The following is a 21,019-nucleotide window of genomic DNA, read 5'->3' as shown; positions in this document are numbered from 1 at the left end:
ACGTCACCGTCCCACCGGCCGCGGGCATTGGTCACGGGTCCATATGGACCGCGGTGCTGCTGTCCGAGGACAACCCGCCGTCACAACAACGCGAGTGCACGAGATCTGACTGCCGTGCGTGTGTGTGTGTGTGTATGTGTGCGTGCGCGCATCCTAACAGGGCGATGTGTGTCATCGTCACTCACCCTAAACTGCAGCTGCAGACGCTCCGCTGGTACAGGTACATCCTCCAAAACACATCTACGCGTCTTTGTTCAAGTCTCTCCTGCAGTGACCGAGGCTGTGGTTCATTACAGATCCAGTGCTGTCATGTCAGAAGCTCAGACACATGCGTAAGATCCAATCCTGGTCATATTCCGTCTCCAAAGTTTTGTCTCCGAAAAAAAGTACACGCAGAAACACGAGCTTCCAATGAAACGCGCTGCTCCGAGAGCTTCAGCCTCCGTGTGCGGAAAGCGAAAGTGAAACCACTTAACGAGCGCATGGCCTGCCCTGTTGCTTTTTTTTTTTTTTTTTATGTTTTTCTTTACTTTGCTGCTGTACCATTTCTTCTCTATTTCTTCTTTACATTCTATAAATCGGCTTTGAAAGCATTGCCAATTGTATTATAAGGATATAAATACTGTCTAATAAAAAACAACTTCTTATTTTTTAGATTGCTCCAAACCACGGGTCCTGCACCGTGAACCGAACCGTTAGAGCTGAACCGCTAATATTTCTCCATAAATATTCCACTGTTTCTTGATTTCTATTCCCTGAGTTTTGCAACATATTGTCGATGTAGTTTATAAGAAAGGAGTACGGGTGCAAACACTCCAATTGCAGTTTGTTTGCAATTATTTTTAGCATTCATTATTTTAAACATTTGGAGTGGCCATAGTTTTAGGAATGGGTTGGGAACCACTGGTCTGCTTACTGCGGGTCTACAGCTGTACTGAGTGACGGGTTATAGGGACTATACTGGACATTTCTTTGTAATAACTCATAATCTCTGAATATCAAATGTGGGGACTAGCGAGGCCCGGCCAAAGGCCGGGTCTCAGCTAGTATGCAGATAAAAAGGGGTACTATATTGTGAGGCGTAATGATACGAGGAGCAAAACGTCCGCGCAGTAACTCCTAAAGACTTCCCCGCTCACTTCCGTCAATAGAAGCTGCGTGACTTGTACAAAGGCTTTTACAACAAGCAGAAAATATATTTTCGGAAAGTGCTGGCGCATTCCTACCTCATGGTAGAGGTCCTGAGTCCTGTGTTGTCGTCCGGGGTGAGTTGTAAATCTGTGAAACATTACTACACTATATACTTTCTGCTTGTTATCACAGCCCGGTACGATGCACGTAAAAGGCATTGTTCACAAGTTATCCACGCTTCTTCAACTGTTCTCTGCTAGCTCTCTACAAGTCACGCAGCTTCTATTGACGGAAGTGAGCGGGGAAGTCTTTAGGAGTTACTGCGCGGACGTTTTACTCCTCGTATCATTACGCCTCACAATATAGTGCCCCTTTTTATCTGCTTATAAAATCGACATGCTACATTTCTGTGTAAATATACTTCGCATGAAAACACTTCACGTAACTTTATTTAAATAGGGAACACGTGGAAGAGCTTGGTAGCTTCTATCGTGAGCTTTTTTGGAGCTATATGACATGTGGGAGAGGCTGCGTATGTGCTCCGTTTGCCTGACAGAGCGCACGGACAAAGACCAGACGGGGATATATTAACTCGACTAAGGTTAGGTAAGAACATATCTCAGTATGGCATTTAAGTAAGGCATTTTTTCCACTGTCAAAAAGGGTGATGACAAACAGACTGTCAGACTGGCCTTTTATTTGTAAAAAAAAAAAGAGGCATTGCAAATAATGTATTCATTGATGTGAATTACAGTTACATTTTACAGTAAAGACAATAATGGTGTGAATGTTCACCTTCTCCCTGGGGTCTCAGATTGGTCATGTTCATGAAATATTTACAAAACTACTTACATAACCTTAATTATCTTCAAAAAGTGTAAGGTCATTCACTCCTTGAAGTGGACAAATTCCCATAGACTTGTATCCAAGTAAAGAGCCATAAATCCCATCCCATGTCACCTGTCCCCGAGATGATCTTTCACTGAGTTTTCCGGAGCACATCGGCTACTCTGCAGTCACTCTGTGTTTACCATTCGAGCTGAATGAAAGCGAGTGACAGCGCCGAGAAAATAAGAGAGACAATAATGGCCGCAGCAGGAAGCTTCAGACAGAGAGGGATGAAGATTGTACCTGCCATGAATAGTTTAGCACCTTCCTCTGTGTCCTATTCAGAAAATTGGTTGTTCACGGGTCCGAGAATGTGGTGATGTCACACTCTCGGATGAATGGAAGAAGCAAGTGTTTCCGTATCAATCATATGGTGTTTAAAAGATATATACGTAACCCGAGATGAGAGGTGAAACATCCCTAACTTTGAAATAAACCTGTGCAGATGACGGCCTGTGATGCATCTCAATTATATTTCCTTATTATTTTTTCTTTAGGATGCTCTGCGAAAAGACACTTCTGCAACAACAGCCCGTGTCAGAACGGTGGGACCTGCGTCAACCTGTGGGGGTCCTTCAGCTGTGACTGTCCACTCGGCTTTGGGGGGCAGCACTGTGAGAGAGGTGAGGCGCTAGATCCACCGTCTGTCAGTCCGACCCAAGACTGAACTCATCATTTCGCTCGCAGAGGCGTTAAAGGCATTGATATTTAAGTAGGTTAGCTGCGCGCCGTGCCAAATGCAAATGTGAAAGCAAAAAACGTGTGCATTACCATTTTTAGAAATATATTGGGAGTGAAAATAGCTCCTAATTTTTGCTTCCCGTCATGAGTAATTACAGCGGTCACACATTTCTAGTCACTCTTATCAGAAGTGCTTTTAAAAACAAACAGCCTTTAGTCATATAGGAAGTGTGAAGCTTATGTTTCTGGGCCTGCGTTCTCCAGTGTCTGTGCCTTTGTTCCACCTGATACTGCGCAGCTGCTATGTTTGCTGATTTATGGTTTACCGCCATTTGAGTCGTGTCAGCGGGGAAATGGAGTTAGTATCTAGATTCATGGTCTAGGGCTTTTCAACATTTATAGTCAGAGATTGAAAGTGATTTGAGAGAATAGTATTGTCATTTGTTCTTTTCATGTACAGAAAGCCCTTAATGCTTTTGGATCAAGACCATTTTCCCTTATGGTAATAGCCCTAATGCATTAACGCTGTATTTTTTTGGTAATGATATAGAAACAGAGCCTCAAAGTGAAAGTCCTGAGTCACCACGCTCTTCCCTTCCAATGATCAATTTATTTCTGTGCTGTAAAGTAAAACAGCTCTTATAATTTACAACCGTTCAGTGCAATTTATATGTGTATTCTCTGCATCACAAAAACACCCCGCATGGTTTTACACAAATGGCTGAAATGACCTGAAAATCAAACAAAGGAACCAACATGCAGGTGAATAAACGTCCAATTTATCAGAAAACAAACTGCACCACAGTGTCATCCGCGTCCTGTCGTCTTCATCTGACGATCAGTGCACTCTCGCCGTCTCTCTCTCTGCCTCACAGCAGGACATCTGCATCAGGTTAATTGGCCGTGGCTAATCAATGTTGTTCGACTCGGCGCTTTAATAGCTCTGACTCTTATTGTGGCGAGGTGTGGCTCTGTCTATAACATGAGCTGAGCACGAACCATGTGATCAAAACCATTTCAAACCATTCACTCAGTCTAGTCACATGGGAGTTCAATAATGTTTTTTTACACATCAGTTTTTTCCGTGTAAATTGCCTGCACTTTACACTTGCTTTAATGAGGACTGCAGGTGTTCTCTGGTAAAAGCATCACTATTTTTCCGGTACAGAAATGATTCCCCTGTAATTAAGTCGCAGATTAGGTGTTCAGCTCTCACGTGATCAGATAAGCTTATGATATGGGGCTGCACGTTAGATATCAGCAGCGTGTTGTCATCTTTGGCCCAAAAATACCGCCCCGAGGACAATCATCTGTTACAGTGTCAGTTCATTCATAATTTCATTTTTTGAAGGACGCAATGAAACCATGACGTGTCAGTATCGCGAGTGATTTGTAGTTATGGCGATTATTTGTCATTTTGTCCAGCCCGGCTCGTGATGCCTGTGTGTGTGTGTGTGTGTGTGTGTGTGCTCCTCTGCAGTGATGGCCAGTCCTCAGAGGTTTTTGGGGAACAGTTTGTTGCAGTGGAACAACATCGCGGCCTCTTCCACGTCGTGGCACGTTGAGTTGATGTTTCGAACGCGACAGGCGAGCGCGACACTTCTGCACATCTCATCGGGGCAACAGCACAACCTCACACTCCAGGTAAGACTCGACGAACTTTAAGGTGCACAAAATAATCTTGCAGCCGCGTGAGGACGTGTCTTCTAGTCATGCTCTTACTTAAACGTAGAAGTTATTTACGATATTGCGCTGCAGTTTCTCCTCATCCTACAGAGCGGTGCTTCCAAACCTTTTTTCCTTGAAGCACCCCCTGCACATGTAGTCAGGCTGCGCCCCCACAGGCCAAAAACTGTGGGCCCCACAAACACAAACATAACAATAATCGGCAACAAGTATTTATTTCAAACAAAGAAACTGAAATTGAACAGTTTTATGTACTTCTTTACCCCTGTACCACCTGAGTACCACCTGTACTCATTCATCAGTGATATTTCAACTTTCTTTATTATTAACTTAATAAATAAAAATAATAAATAACTTTATTTATCTTTTATTTGACGATTTTTAACTATTAAATTTGCTCCAACAATATAATTTATGACCAGAACCTCTTATCAGACCTAACCCTAACCCAGTGGTTCTGGGAATGCACATTTGTATCATTTCATTCAGTATTCGTTTTAGATTAAATATGTCACTTATTGCCTCTATTTCACATATACTCCTTTGTTCTTAGTATAGGTACTAACTAGTTACTAACTAGTTACTAGCCAAAACATGCACAACAGGCGAGTCCTCCGGGGAGGTCCTCGAGACTACAATCCAAGATCTAGAGATGGGTCTCTTGGCTCTGCTCCATGACTGCCCACTGCTCCTGGCAGTTTGCCCCAGTGGCAACTTCCTTAGATGGGCATTAAAGTAAAACACTAGATCTTTGTATGTTTATGATGCTACAAGAAGCAAAAAAGTGTAATTTGTCACAACATTTTGTTTTTAAGACACTGACTGAGAGATATGGACAATGACAGGGCACCTCCTTAGTCATTTATTAATAGGAAACACTTGATAGTTGTTGAAATGTTGAGATGGTTTTTCTTTTCTCCTCAATGTTGACGTGGCACAGATATGATGCGTTTTTGATTAAAAGTTAAATCAAATGAAAGGTTAAGTTCTTCATGGTCTTGAAGTGTAATTAGCCAGTGACAGCTGCTCAGATGGGAATACTCTAAATTTGTAGGCAAGGCTCCCCCTGTAGGCAGCTTGTGGTATCGAATGCATCCCCAAGCACTCAAGTTGTGTCTCACTTTTCATTACTTTATCTGGGAAACCCATGGCTCTAATAAAAAACAGACCGTAAAATGCAAAGTAGCTTAAACAAACAATAAAGCTATTAACGGGACTGACAGTGTGATGCTTCTTTTATAAGACAAACTATTTGTTTCCATGTCTTGTGTACAGCACAGCAGAGTGTGAAGGTGCCATTTATCATGTAATGTTGGTGGTCTTTTAGCCTCTTTTTCTTATTGAATGTGGCCTCAATCTCCCTCCTGCCGTGCCTTCTCTAGCTGCGTGCTGGGAGCGTATTGATGGCCTTGCACAGAGGGGAGGATTCGACCCTATCCCGTGTGGAGGAGATTCTGGTGAATGATGGAGAATGGCATCATCTACAGTTGGATATCAGCAGTTTGGGAGGAGCAACAAACCTACACAAAGCTGTCCTGTCTGTGGACCTGGGGCTCTACCTCGTGAGTGTCTGACTTTATGTATTCTTTACATGATACGTGATTTATTAAGGCAGGCGGAGAGGGTTGTTTTAGTCATTATAAATAAGGGCCCCTTCGAAAACCCATCTCAAGGGGGCTATTCCTTAAATGTCTATAAATAGAATAGATAAATATAACCTCCTAAATATTTGCCTTAACTTTAACCTGATTGTAATTTTGCATATCTTCTTTTGTAAGGCGCATTGAGTTGCCTGCGCGGTATAAAAAAATATGCCTTGCCTTGCACTAACCACCGATCTGTGGCCCGTTTCACTCTGCACGCTTCAATATGCAGCCCTCGATGAAAACAGTTTGGACATCCCTGATTTGTGGCCTAAATGGGTGTTCTGCTAAGACATTTTAAGGAATTGACAGTATTTTTAACCCCGCCTGAACAGAGCACATTTTCTCCTGTTCAGCTTCACCCAAATCTAAAAGCGTCTCTGACCGAAAGAGCTAAGAAGAAACTTTTCAAGAAAATGTGAAACCTAGCGATAGTGCTTCCTGAAGTGACTATATATGTGTTTTTTCAGGCCAGCATGGAGGTGGATGGTAAGCTGCGGGACTCCAAGCTGAAGGCAGTGAGCGTCGGTGGTTTCCCGATGCCTGATGGGAAAATTCAACAAGGCTTCCGTGGATGTATACAGGTCTGTTTCCATATAAATAAAATAGCATCATGTATTTTTCAGGTTTGCTAAATGACCCCGAAGTGCAAAATGTTGAACTAAATGATTAACTCTCTGGGTAGAACTCTAACTAATGTATACATCATTAACCATGTTTCTGATTTTGCAGGGCTTGCGTGTAGGTGGCGCTCTGAGTCTGTCCCAGGCCAGGAAGGTCAATGTCCAACAAGGCTGTAACGTCCCCGACCCCTGCTCCTCAAACCCCTGCCCCGCCAACAGCTACTGCAGCAACGACTGGGACAGCTACTCCTGCACCTGCCTCGCTGGTTGGTCCCACAACAAACGAGCATTATTACGAAGAGTGCAAATAAAACTGCCCCAAGACTCAAATAATAGAGATCTGCTGCTTACATAAACAGTGACATCAGCTGGAGGCAGGAAGTGATCAAGAGAAATCAGATTCAACTAAAACTAGTGATTATAAGTGTAAAACTACAACTAAAAAGTGTGGTCCTGTTGTGGCTTAAGGTGCAAGAACAAGAGGAATAACATTTGAGACGATTAAATAAGGTTTATCTGCTATTTCCAACAACAGTTAGACATTTGTTTATCGTTACTATGACAACTGCTTCTTCCCGCCTCCAGCTAAACCTAGAATGTTTACAAAAAATTAAAGGGTCTATTGGAAGCTTGTATTTTCTATTTGCTAATGAGATTTCGTTATTACTGATTCATTTGGTATTTTGTTGTGAACTTCCATTTCCAGGACACTTTGGCTCCAACTGCACTGACGCCTGCAGCCTGAATCCCTGCCAGTACAAATCAACTTGTATAAGAAAACCCAGCTCCCCTCGCGGTTACACTTGTGACTGCCCAAGCAATTACTTTGGAAATTACTGCGAGAAAAAGTACATCCTCATACATTTTTTTTGTTAATAATGTCTTAGTCTTTACTGTAGATATGAAGCAGGTCTTGCTCACACGTGTTTGTCCAGGACCGACCTGCCCTGCCCCAGAGGCTGGTGGGGCCACAAGACCTGCGGGCCGTGCGACTGCGAAACGAGCAAAGGCTTCGACTCTGACTGCAACAAAACGAACGGAGAGTGTCGCTGCAAGGTGGGTTCATGTATTAACTTAATGCATCTTTCCTGTACTTATAAGCACCACTTTAGAATGAGGGGGGGGAAATGTCACAAAACCGAACGCACAGGCTTTTAATCCTAATTAATGTTTTCAACTGGACTGGGTTGTTTTGAGGTGGTGGGTCTATGAGATCTGATAACCTCACTTTGACGAGGTGAAACGTCCTCAATCTTTTAACACAATGAAACAAGGTCATATAAAAATACACATTGATATTACTCTGTGTTTTTATTATGTAATCATGCTGTAAGACTTTTCATTTGATCTTATAGTTTAATTGTAGTTTCGTTAGGCAGTTCAGCGGGGCACAGTTGTAGCCCCCTTGAGTGTAAATATGTATGGGACACATCATTACCAACACTCCCTGCAGCAAACAGATGTTTTTAACAAGCAGCTGGGAGCGACAGGGCCCTCAGCTGCTCATATGGCGGGAGGAATACCAAGTGACGGCCGACAGCTTGTGGGTTTATAAATATATATTCCCTGTATATATATGTGTGTGTAATAATCACCGCTTCCTGTCTCCGTCGACTGTTTCCAGGACAACCACTACCGTCCCGAAGGCAGCGACATGTGTCTGCTGTGCGACTGCTACCCCGTGGGCTCCTTCTCGCGTGCCTGCGACCGGGAGACAGGACAGTGCCACTGCAAGCCGGGTGTGATCGGGCGCCAGTGTGACCGCTGCGACAACCCTTTCGCCGAAGTGTCCCTCAACGGCTGCGAAGGTCAGGCTCATTATCTGTGGCTGGACGACACTATTAATCAAAAGTGCAAGAGTAATTTGACAAGAATATACAATTTACTTTTATTTTCAATTCAAATGAACCCTTTTAATGAATGAATAGAAAATCTGCTTGATTTTAACTTATATACGGTGCCATTATATATGTCCATTACTCTTTATTGTTAACTATCCCCACAGTAGTTTCTTAAATTGTACTGCTCTAGTTTTTATTGTTAAACATTTAAATAACTTAGAGCTCAAATTGCAGTTGTTAATGGTCTTTTTCACCATCTCATGTGTGTGTTTTCTCCCTCAGTCATCTACGACAGCTGCCCCCAGGCCATTGAGGAAGGGATTTGGTGGCCCAGGACTAAGTTTGGTCTCCCAGCAGCGGTGCCCTGTCCCAAGGGAACTCTGGGTAGGACAGTTTCCCAGTAGCATGTCACAATTACCATATAATAATGACATAATAATGACAGCGGATGTCCCTCGCCCGGAGCTCTTTCTCAGCAGCAGTCTGTTCCTCACCCCTCATGCGACGACTCTCTCTCTCTTGTCTTAGGAACCGCAATCCGCCACTGTGACGAGCACAAGGGGTGGCTCCCTCCCAATCTGTTCAACTGCACTAGTGTAACCTTCAGCAAGCTGGAAGCCCTGGTATTTTGCACTGTTACACCATCATTTGCAACATTTAATGATGTCTTAATGTGGGTTCAGGAAATGCCCCTCTGTTTGTTCCCATGTCAGTGGTTCTCAAAACAATACTACATTACAAAACATCTGATCGTCCAAGTACCACCCAGATCAAGATCAAATCAGGATTTAACTAAAAAGGGTCTAAAATAAACCTACATTGGACTAAATCATGTCCACACTGGCTGTGAAATGTGTTAAAAAACAGAAAACTTTATGTGTTTTACGATTAATGTATCACAGTCGAAAAACCACTGTAGTAGTAGTAGTAGTGGATTATTTTTTTATTCTTTAAACATCTATGCTCACTCATATATAGAAGTCTGAGTTTTGGTCCCCATGATACAGAAAGGTCAACTTTTTGTATTATGGGGACCTAAACCAGATTGTTACTTTATTAAACGAGATCACAAAACATTGACTCTTTTTTTTTAAATCTTTTCACAGACTGAGAAGTTCAGCCTTAATGCTTCACTGCTGGACTCGAGCCGTGTCCAGCAGACGGCAGCCATGTTGGCCAATGCCACCCTCCACACAGAGAAGTACTATGGCAGAGATGTAAAGGTTGCCTACCACCTCACAAAGAGACTACTGCAGCATGAGAGCAGCCAGCAAGGATTCAACCTCACAGCCACACAGGACGTCCACTTCACTGAGGTACATCCCGTGTGACCCTACATCACTGGTGGTAAACAGGCTTGTAGTACTGAGGAGTTTTGTTGTTTTTTTTCCTCACATTTCCTGCCTATTTGCAGTGTTTCTAAGAGCTGAATGTAACAAGTACATTTCTCCATTGTGAGATCAATAAAGGCTATCTTATCTGATCTTATCTGGGAAGTATTTGCAGATATAAAAAAGTCCAATATTAATCACAGGCTATTTAATTTTGTCCTGTTCAGAATGTTAGTTCTTCTCTTCAGGTCCTCTGGAACCATTTTTGGCAAATATGGTTTCAGTCTGACTTTTATTTCGATATAGGTGCTAGGTACAGGTTAATCATTGCCTGGCAAATAAGAACTGTCTGGGTAGCTAATAATTAATCGATTTTACCACTGTTGGACCAATCACGGGCCGAGAGGCGGGAGTTCATCCACCCAGAGACGGAAGCGGATGCGGCAACTGAAACACAGTTTTCTTCTGCACGTTCGTCTGTTTTAACCTCTTGACCCCAGCCTTAACCAAGTGCATTTTTTTCCAGTTCAGCTTTACCCAAATCCATCAGGTCACAGGCTATAGGCCAGTGTGGCGCCTCATTTGAAAGCTAAGACCTACAAAACTACAAAATGGAGCTTTTTGAACAATACATTTTCAGTCACAATAAGTACAGCCATGTCCTGCGATACACAACAGTCCCTTTTCACTAAATCGCACTGAACTCTGTGTTGGCAGAATCTGGTGCGCGTGGGCAGTGCCATCCTGTCCCCCGAGACACGTCCACACTGGGACCTGATCCAGCGCTCGGACGGAGGAACAGCCGCGCTCCTGAGACACTTCGAGGAATACGCCAACACTCTGGCACAGAACATGAGGAAGACCTACCTCAGCCCCTTCACCATCATCACTCCACATATAGGTATGGATTTAGTGACTGCAAACAGCAAAGACAGCATTTGTTTGGGTACTAGAATATAATTTTGACATACAAAATATATGCTTTTTCCATCATTTATAAAGGTCAATGTTATTAAGAAAAGTGATTAAACTTAACCTTGTACCCAGAATCTCAGGAGGTCATTTAATATTAGCATAAGGCAAGAACTTTTTATGATTTTAGCTTAACATTCAATCCAAAATTCAGATTGAAAAAGTCAAAAGATAAAACAATATAAGCCATTGTTACATGCCTGTGTTCCCTTATCCACTTATTACATGTGTCATAGTCATCTCAGTGGACCGCCTCAAAAAGACTAACTTTGCTGGAGCCAAACTGCCCCGGTACCAGTCCCTGAGAGGTCCCCGCCCTGTGGATTTGGAGACGGCTGTGACTCTTCCCGACTCGGTGTTCCAGCCCCCTCCGGTGGACACCAAAGGGCACAGACACCTGGACGTTTTCCCCGAATCAAGCCCGAAAAACGTCTCCGTAAATCGACAGAGGAGACACCCTAATGAGGACCAGCCCGACGCCGTGGCCAGCGTCATCATCTTCCACAGTCTAGCCCCACTGCTGCCCGAGAACTACGACCCCGACAAGAGGAGTCTAAGGTCACTGACTTAGAGATATATCTCGCATAGATACATTCTCGTTTATATACTGGATGTGTAAGATGAAGTAACTCAGGATATGTGCTATTGTCATTTTATTGTCCAAAAATTAAAATCAACTCAAAAGATTATTAACTTGGCTAGACCTGCAACTATAAGATTAAATATGGATCTTCGAGACATATTTCTTCTCCCCCCCCAACACTTGTTTTTAGATTTTGTCCTATTAGAATAGATTGTTTGTAAATAAAATCTAAAACATTTTTCCTTTCCTCCCCAGAGTCCCAAAGCGGCCGGTAATCAACACACCAGTGGTCAGCATCACTGTCCACGACAATGACGAGCTCCTTCAGCACCCACTGGACAAACCTATCACTGTGCAGTTCCGGCTGGTGGCCACCGAGGAGCGCTCTAAACCCATCTGCGTCTTCTGGAACCACAGCATACTGTACGTCTAACAAAACGAAATGTGAGGTCGGATTTATTTCTTTTTATACAGTTGTTTTATGTATTTGACAGTGGTGGGAGCGGAGGCTGGTCGGCGAAGGGCTGTGAGGTCGTCTTCAGGAACAACACTCACATCAGTTGCCAGTGTTACCACATGACGAGCTTCGCTGTCCTCATGGATGTCTCACGGAGAGAGGTAAACCATAAACATGCTGCAAAGGCTACAATCCGTTTACATTCATGTCATATTGTGTCTGTCATTAACATGCATTATATACATACATTACTGATTTCTATTGCCTCAATGCAATATTAACTTTTTGCATTGAACCACATAGAAATTGTTTTCAAAAGGTCTGTAATTGATGGATATAAAGCCCCCGCTCGCAAACCAGAAGAACTGAGGAAGCCTCTTAGATGCCAGGCTAAAACAACCCAGTTTATTGAATGCTTTTTAAAGCAGCACTAAGTAACTTGTTTACCATAATAAATCCTTTTCGTAGTCCCTCTGGGGGTAATACAAGTATTAATGGGATGATTGGGGGGTGTTTCATCTCCCCTTGGTGGCTCTGGCCAGAAAACCACAATTGCACTGTCCTTGCCACCGATCTGGAGACCCAACACACTAGTGGAATCAGGAAGAAGAAGCTAACGAACAGGCTAATGGGCAAAGCTAACTGCGGGCTAGCACCACTTAAACAGTATTTAGAGCCAAGTGAAAAATGATTTAGAGCCAAGTGAAAAATGATCTCCATTGTGTAATTGGATGTACAATGTCCCTCTCTCCCTTCGCCTCTCTGTCAATAGCATTTACTCTCATGGACAATTAATAGAGTTATAAAAAAGCTAGGACACCTGCAGTGGTTACTTAGTACTCCTTTAAAAACTTGGATAACTTCTGACCTGCTGAGAGCTACACAAATATTGAACTTTTTCCCCCAATTGTTTTATATTTTCTATGTATCTCTAAAAGGAGAAAACACATTGAAAAACAAAAGAATTCACACTATAAAAATTAAAAGACACAATGAAAGCCATAAACTTAATGGATGATAACGTCTTGTCTGAAACACAACAAATTACATTGCCTCTCCAATAAAGATTTAAATCACTACATTCCCCCAAAACAATGCTGCTTTCACAATCAGCCGTCACCCCATCCCATGTTTTGTTTGATGTTTGTTTCAGAACGGAGAGATCCTGCCGGTCAAAGTGCTGACGTGGAGCGCTGTAGGGGTGACCCTGGGTTTCCTGCTCCTCACCTCCGTCTTTCTCCTGTGTCTGAGGGCCATGCAGAGCAACAAGACCAGCATCATCAACAACGGCACCTTCGCACTCCTCCTCTCGGAGCTCGTCTTCATTCTGGGCATCAATCAGGCCGACAACCCGGTAATGAGAGGAACAGTTTGATTTACATTTCCATAGTTTAGGGGTTTGCAAATTTATTTTACATCTGACATACCACATACTTTGAGAGTGCGAGAGGGGGAATTTTTCTCCATGTAGCTCCGCAAGTTTCTATTAAATGAACAGTTAAACCAGAGCAATGCACTAACAAGCAATAAATAGTAATTGTGTTAGCTACATTTACAACCACAAATAAACTGTGCCAAACAAGCAATACATTAGATGTCATTATTGTAGTCATCCTTTTTCATTTGTCTTTTCTTGTAGTTTTTGTGCACGGTCATTGCCATACTGTTGCACTTCTTCTATCTCTGCGCCTTCTCCTGGCTCTTCCTTGAGGGTCTTCACGTCTACCGCATGATCAGCGAAGTCCGAGACATCAACTATGGGCCGATGCGGTTTTACTATCTGATCGGATGGGGCGTGCCGGCCTTCATCACAGGTTTGACCTTGTAAATTCAAAATGTCAAGTTACACAAGCTGCAGAATTGTGACCTGGATTCGACATGAGCACTTGGGAACTCAGCAGCTTTGGCCAGTTGACTTTTATGCCTCCTAGATCTGGAGACAGAAAATGAATAAATTAAAATGTGTAGTAAGATAATAAAGGAGAAAAAATAAAGTTGGTCCTGGTTGTAATGGACGTTGTGTTGCAGGCCTGGCTGTTGGTTTGGATCCTGAAGGCTATGGGAACCCAGACTATTGCTGGTTGTCGATGTACGATACTCTGATTTGGAGCTTCGCTGGACCAATCGCCATGGCCGTGTCGGTCAGTCTCCGGAAACTGATAGTTACTTTGCAGTATGTTCTTGATGTTCATTTATCTTTTGTTTTTGTTTCAGATGAACATATTTCTCTACATTCTGTCCTCAAAAGCTTCTTGCTCACACAAACACCACAGCGTGGAAAAGAAAGCGCCTCGAATGTGAGTGTCCCAAGTTTGATCAAGTATCAGCAATTTAACAATTCAGTTATTAAGAGTCTATTCCTGGTGTTAGTTTTTTCCTAAAAAGTATTCAGTCTCATCTTCATCCAGTCACACATTCTTTCATAGAGTACCCCTAAGTTGCATTCATTTTGATGGTTTCCTTAAATGCAACGGAGGATTTTTACAGTGATGTAAATGCCAAAGCTGATGATTTTAGCATCATCTTTATCATCTCCATCTGAACAAAGTTGATTTCATTGATAGCATCCTGAACATTTCTCTGAACATCGTGTCTGCCTCCTCTCTTGTAGAGCGGGTTTGAAGACGGCAGGTGGAGTGCTCTTCCTGGTTTTGGTCACATGTTTCCTGGCGCTGCTGTCCGTCAACAGCGACTTCATCATCTTCCATTATCTTTTTGCGGGATTCAACTGTTTACAGGTGATGGCAACCGAACAGACTGCCCAAAAACTATTGCTACCATCTGTATCTATTTATTTAGTCAGTGCACATGAAGGATGCACATACTTTCTGAACCCACAGTTTGTTTCAGATGGACACTTTCCGTAACCACTTTTTTACGTTTTTAACACAGGGTCCATTTATCTTCTTCTTCCGCATTGTGCTCAACAAAGAGGCGAGGACAGCCATGAAGTACTGCTGCAGCCGCAAGCGTCCTGATCACATGATCAAATCGAAAGGCTCTGTGAGTGTCACCTAAAACACAGCATTCAGACTTCATCTGCAGAGCTGCCTCCACATTTGATCACTGTTATCCTTATTCACTATACAATGAACCACATAATTCCTTAGGTTGCTTTACATGGAACATCAACTCAACAACTATGATTAACAATGCTTAGCTCAGTGGTTAACAATTGCCTTAAAGCAGTAGGTCCAAGGTTTGACTCCCTTTGCATCAAAGCCTTTTTATGTGGAGTCTGAAGTCCATCAACTCTAAACATGCACAAAATGGCTATTCTTCCAAGAGACAGTTGTGACCCTGAACCAGGGTCAAGAGATGGGTCAAATGCAGCGGAAAGTCTGCAAACAAACAAATCTGACTTTCTTAGAAAATCCACACTTGCCCCCTGCCCACATGGGCTTATACTGTTTGACACTATGAATATAAGATAATCCTTTATTGATCTCACAAATTCACTTGTTACATTCGGGTCTCAATAAGATCACTCAGGGTGTGCAAAATAGACAGGAAATGTGCAAATATTTCAATAGTAAGTTAAAAAAAAAAAAATCTAATGTACAATGAGTACATAATGAGGAAGATACATATAACAATGAAAATAGAAGAAGGCGAGTGCGTCAATGGTCTGGGAAAGAGTGAGATGGTAGACTGGTGCTCTTCGAAGACTGGGCTGAGCTTTATAAGAATAAATTTGCTGAGACTGGCTTGTAGTCCGAGGCACTCGAGTCATGTAGCAAAAATAAAAGTCCTTTATTGAAAATGGACCAGCCTACGTGTTTATTTTGCTTTTTTTGACTGCGTTCTCTACTTAGCACAAGCTGCTCTACAAGCCAGTCTCAGCAAATGTATTCTTATACATATAACAATGTTAGACAATTCAATGTAAGACAAGCACTTCATTGGAATCAAGAATCAGGATACAAGGCTTTCGGTCTCATTGTCCATGCTTTCTCCACATATCTTACCATGGTAAAAAAAACCTTTGTAAATAACTTATATCACCTTCTGCCCACCAAAATAGATGAGGATTATTACGTTTTTAATTTTTCTTAAATTAGTAGAATAAAAATAAGGCCACATTGTGTTTTGTTACAGCAACATAAAGTTATTGGTCAACAATAACTCATCATGTTTTCTGTTGTATTCACAGATTTACAAATGCAACTCAAACTACAAGGACGGCAAGTTGTACCACATCCCCTTTGCAGACTCCAGTATCTCTCTGAACGGCACCATGCAGAGCGGCAAGAGCCAACACAGCTATGTACCATTTGTCCTCAGGTAAATTACATTCAGTGAACTATAGTCACAGTTCAAACAGATCTGTGTAAATAAATGTCTGTGTCCATTACTTTCAGGGACGATGGTTTGAGCAACAGCCAAGCTCAAATCGCTTTGAACGACCACATGGCACACTTCCCCGAGAATAAAGATCAAGATGGTAAATTTGTTTAAATTAAATGATACTTCATTAGAACTCGTCAACCATAACTCTCTCGTCTGTGTTTAGACCATGACAGCGATTCGGATAGCGACTTGTCTTTGGAGGACGATCACAGTGAATCCTACGCCTCAACCCACTCCTCTGACAGCGAGGACGAAGAGGGGCCGCTCCCTCCTGAAGAATGCTGGGAAAATCTGGCATCAAATGGTGCCAAGAGACCCCCAGGACCAGGCAAGAAAAAAAATATATACAGTACATTTCTCCACTTGGGTTTGTAGTGTTAGAGACATTAGGTTGCGCACAAACAACGGTGAGCCAAGACTTTCACAGCCGCACTTAGAGAAAAAGGGGGTTGATTGAGACGTGAGTTAAACACTGTCCAGCTCCGGAATATATTGATGGTCCCACTTAAACACCAGTGTTAAAGAGCACGGGGGAAACTCTACACCGCAGAAACGTAATCAAAACCTCAGCATGTGCGGCCCCCACACCCACCGCCACCCACAGGAGTCTGTCTTTAGGAGGTAATGCTTAGGGAGGGACCACTGCTGTACAGCCAAATATAAAGCTCAAGATTTCACAGAGCACCCCCAGTCAGCGTCTAGTCTACAGTCTGCATTTAGAAGATCCATTGTCCGAAAGCAAGTGATCCTTATTTATTTAAATATTTCAGCCTTCTCTCAACGGGGAATGCTCCTGTGATTTGATACTAATCAAAAATCTGTTTGACTTTCTGGTCTTTTTTTATGCACCTTTTATTCATGATGTGTTTTATTATTTTATTTACAGATAATGGTGTAATGAAAACGTACTGGCCTGACTACCCTGGCTCCGGCAGCGACAGCGAACTCAAAGACAGAATAAGGACAGACTCCAATTCAGAGTCAAATCTGAGGATGATACCTGAGGCACGAACACCGGAGTCCACTTCAGTGCAGATACCGGGACTGTCCCACCTCAGCACGCACCCACACAGAGGTAAGTGTATTCTTTTGATTATATTTGGCTATTGCAATTGCTGTTGCTAATTGCTTTAATGGATGGGAAAAAATATAGTAAACCTTAATATGAAGTAGAGGATTCATTTATCTGCAAGGGGGAGAATTAGATCCAACCTACATCTACGAATATGAAGCTTGAGGAGATGTCATAATATAATTGGATGGATAGCACTTTAGTAAACCAAAGTCCCCAAATTCCCCAAAAAAGTGTTAGCCGATACTGTTCATACTCATCCTCAAAACAGTGGTTGTTTGTTCCATATTCCATATTTACTCCTTATGAATAAAACTCTGGGAAAGCCGGTCCACTAACTCGTGCTTTGACTGCTGTTGCCTCCTCCAGGCATCCTCAAGAAGAAGCAGCTGTCTCCGATCGTGGAGAGAAATGGAGGGAACCGCATAAAGAGCGATTTGGTGGAGACTATGCTGTCCTCCCGCGGCTCGTCGTCCAGTGAAGGGCAGCCCGGCCCAGCCAAACCCACCCTTCAGGACCAGCTTAATGGGGTGGTCCTGAGCATCAAGGCTGGGACGGTGGATGGGGACTCCTCAGGATCAGAGTGAGTGCCTCAGATCACCGTGTGTGGAGCTGTTCGTCGTTTGTTTGTTTGTCGTTAACGTGGGCATCTTGTTTAGTCCGTCTCATGGTCATTGTATTAAATGTGTGACATACAGAAGCAGCAACCAAGAACCACACGCACATTCTAACAGTTTTTAGCTCTTGCTGTGGGATTTTCTTTCTTGATTTGTTGTAATTGTTGTGATAATGGATCCAATTCATCTTTACTTGTGACCCACGGATTTAATTCTAAATTAATTAATGTGCTGCTCCCAAGACCTTAATTACATTACTGAAAGTGGCACATGCTTTAAGTTGCCTAAGTGACCTCAAAACAGAAAATCCAAGCAAATCTGATGTAACTTCAGTCGTAGGTCCAATTTGAAATACTTTTTAAAAAAACACTGAATACATGTAATATGTTCCAATGTTTTTAGAGTTGGGAACTACTAAGGAAAAATAGACAATAAAAAAATACCATTTATCTCTGATCTAATCTAAACTCTCTCTGCCCTTTTCTCCCTTCCCAAAAAACATAGATTTTTATTCTTTAATTTTAACTCTTAAGTCTTTTTTCTCCTGTTTAACACAAATCAGGACCACATTATTTTAGCATCTGCCATTCATCATCACTCACTGTCTTTGTTTAAGCTTCACAAGCTCCTCATAAACTCACCATGTCCACATTTCTGTTGTCTTTTCCGTTTGCCTCCAAATCACCTCCACCCGCCGTCCTCACCCTTCATCCTCCGTGTGTTCCCAGCAGCCATCGCGACACCTCCATGTGACCGCGCTTACGGAAGGGGTGTGTCTTTGCAGGTCATAGCGCCTCCCTTTCCACACGACGAACTTCTCCCCCCCCAAAAAAACCCAATGGGACCAGGCAAAAAGGAGTCGCTCGTCCTCATCGTTTCTCCAGGAGGCTCGATGTGAGTTTACTGCGCGTCGCATTGTGAACGGAGAGAAAGTGATGTGCCAAAACCTCAGGAGTCGCTGCACTGTCCCACATGGTCCCTTTAAAAGATTTATTGTTTACATACTTGAAGCAATGCACTTTTTGTTATTAACTGCCTGTATACACTTGCAGGCAGGTGATTTCATTTTTTTTCTTTCTAAATTTTTGTTACATTGTTTTCTTTTTTAGGACTAAATATAGGTCATGCTAGTGGGCCCATTAGTAAAGCATTCAGGGAACCTCATTTTCTTGAAGTGTTACCTTGTGTTACAGTGCCAGGTCAGAGAAGAGGTCACAGAGATGTCTACAAATAAAAAGGCACACAACTGTTGCTCTTGGGTTGACTGACGTTTACTAGTTACAAGTCGATTCGTGGACTTTTGAGTGAAAAAAAAGAAAAAGGATCTTCTTGAGAATAAGCTATTTCTCCGAATGAAGGACGCTTCCCAAGGCAAAAGCTGAAGAACCACTTTTCTGTCTGTTTGGAGAGACTTTTAATGCCTTTTTTGAAACTGCATTTCTAAAGGCATTTAATATACGTCGCCGGTTCCCGAGCGATGGACGCATTCAGAGAACTACCAGCTGTGTTTTATAGATTAGCTGTGAAGTTTTTGTCTTTGTAAAAATAATGAATTGTATGTAAATGTGCTGTAAGACTATTGTTTAACTGTACAAAGCGGCCTGTAAATGGAAAAAGGACATATCTTTAAATGAATCTATTCAGTAAAAAAAATCTCTATACGTCGGTAACTCATGCAGATCATGTTTAAAGACCAATCTCACTTTGTACCATTGCTTTTATTGTATATACGGATGCCATGTTGACCATTGTAAACTGGAAGTGAACTACAATGTCCTTACAATGCCATGTTTCCACAGATGTCTGTCTTTTACAACCATTTTTTACTGATTAAACCGTTTTATATAATTTCAGCGTGACACTTTTTTTTTTGGTAACTTTTTGAAATGTTTAAATAGGGTATAAAAAAGGATGAATTTCACCACAAAATACATCTTTTTTTTTGGGCTTATTTTTTGGCTTTATTTGTCAGGACAGCTCAGGGTAAAAGCGAGTGAAGAGAGGAGACAATCGACTGTTATTGGAGTTAGGGAAACATTTTTATGTACAATTCAGTAGTTTTTGCATTTGTTTATTGGTGGTTCTGGGTCTAGTAGAGACAAGCAAATAATGAAAGAAAAAAAATACAATATATATTTTTTTTTTCAAAGACAAAATGTCATAATCTGCAGATGGTGCAAATGAAAATAAAATAAAAAAGATATATATTTTTAGTATATATAAACAAAGCAACAAATAAGACTTTATCATGTTTAGTGTCAATTTCACCTTTAAATGAACAGGCCACCGTTTTTCCACACTGAGATATGTTCTTACCTGAGCTTAGATGAGTTGATACGTACCTGTCTGGTCTTTGTGCCCATGGAAGAGCGTGGTCGCTTCTAACTTCACCAGACCAGAGACCAGACAGGTACGCATCAACTTATCTAAACCCAGGTAAGAACATATCTCAGTATGGATAAACGATGGCCTGTTCCTTTAAATATGGTGGTTCTACTTACCCACTCCTGGGGTAAAGACATTTTTTGAAGACCAACATCTTTAAAACCATATTTTCCAGACGATTTTTGAAGATGCAAACATCAAGAAAACATCCCATAATGTCTGCAAATAGTAAAATTTTGTATCTATGGTTTACAGTTTTTACACAACCACCAAAGCAAAAAGTGGCTCAATTTACCCCATTCTCCCCTCTGTTCAATCCGCAACTCTACCAAAGCAATGTAGTTTGTCAAAACAATCACTAGATGGCTCCGATGCTCAAAGGTGGTTCACAGCTGACTGATGTTGGGATCCATCTTGACCAGTAGTTTAAAAGCCATACTGCGGAACGTTGCAGGTTATATGTTACTATATTAGGCTATTAGACAACTACACTGTAGTAAAACTCAAAACACAAGCAAACCAGCTCCAAATGCCACACATGCCCCTAATGATTAGCTGTACAACAATAATTCATTTTTGCTGATGAGGACCCAATGTGTTTAAACCTAATGTTTTGGTGCCCGTTGTCAAAGATCATAGAGACAAGATGGTGATGTCCGGCTCCCGCCAAACTTCATGCCTGAGGAGAGGAAAGCTGAGTGTTTGGGTTTGTTTTTATAGCAATAAAAACGGCCATTGTAAAATGCTTGTATTTTATTC

General features: G+C 42.1%; 1 protein-coding gene across 1 annotated transcript in view; it reads left to right on the top strand.

The window, feature by feature from the left end:
* celsr2 (cadherin, EGF LAG seven-pass G-type receptor 2) overlaps positions 1–19,719 on the top strand; it is a 75,030-nt gene extending 55,311 nt beyond the window's left edge. Inside the window, exons 8-34 of the mRNA XM_079578614.1 lie at positions 2,517–2,642; positions 4,181–4,344; positions 5,769–5,948; positions 6,500–6,613; positions 6,762–6,918; positions 7,359–7,500; positions 7,588–7,708; positions 8,277–8,460; positions 8,776–8,877; positions 9,022–9,116; positions 9,600–9,809; positions 10,542–10,725; positions 11,033–11,354; positions 11,635–11,802; positions 11,874–11,997; positions 12,990–13,190; positions 13,476–13,650; positions 13,865–13,977; positions 14,051–14,133; positions 14,448–14,574; positions 14,729–14,839; positions 15,990–16,120; positions 16,198–16,280; positions 16,350–16,514; positions 17,073–17,261; positions 17,628–17,841; positions 18,660–19,719. Coding sequence (XP_079434740.1) covers positions 2,517–2,642; positions 4,181–4,344; positions 5,769–5,948; positions 6,500–6,613; positions 6,762–6,918; positions 7,359–7,500; positions 7,588–7,708; positions 8,277–8,460; positions 8,776–8,877; positions 9,022–9,116; positions 9,600–9,809; positions 10,542–10,725; positions 11,033–11,354; positions 11,635–11,802; positions 11,874–11,997; positions 12,990–13,190; positions 13,476–13,650; positions 13,865–13,977; positions 14,051–14,133; positions 14,448–14,574; positions 14,729–14,839; positions 15,990–16,120; positions 16,198–16,280; positions 16,350–16,514; positions 17,073–17,261; positions 17,628–17,841; positions 18,660–18,666 — 3,992 coding nt within the window. The 3' untranslated portion in view covers positions 18,667–19,719. The remainder of the gene's footprint in view (positions 1–2,516; positions 2,643–4,180; positions 4,345–5,768; positions 5,949–6,499; positions 6,614–6,761; positions 6,919–7,358; positions 7,501–7,587; positions 7,709–8,276; positions 8,461–8,775; positions 8,878–9,021; positions 9,117–9,599; positions 9,810–10,541; positions 10,726–11,032; positions 11,355–11,634; positions 11,803–11,873; positions 11,998–12,989; positions 13,191–13,475; positions 13,651–13,864; positions 13,978–14,050; positions 14,134–14,447; positions 14,575–14,728; positions 14,840–15,989; positions 16,121–16,197; positions 16,281–16,349; positions 16,515–17,072; positions 17,262–17,627; positions 17,842–18,659) is intronic.
* The last annotated feature ends 1,300 nt before the right edge of the window (positions 19,720–21,019 follow it).

The sequence above is a fragment of the Gobius niger genome (assembly GCF_951799975.1).
Source record: "Gobius niger genome assembly, chromosome: 20".
In the NCBI taxonomy this organism is placed as follows: Eukaryota; Metazoa; Chordata; class Actinopteri; order Gobiiformes; family Gobiidae; genus Gobius; species Gobius niger.
The sequence above is the reverse complement of the archived record's forward strand: the minus strand, read 5'-3'. Positions and strand labels throughout refer to the sequence as shown.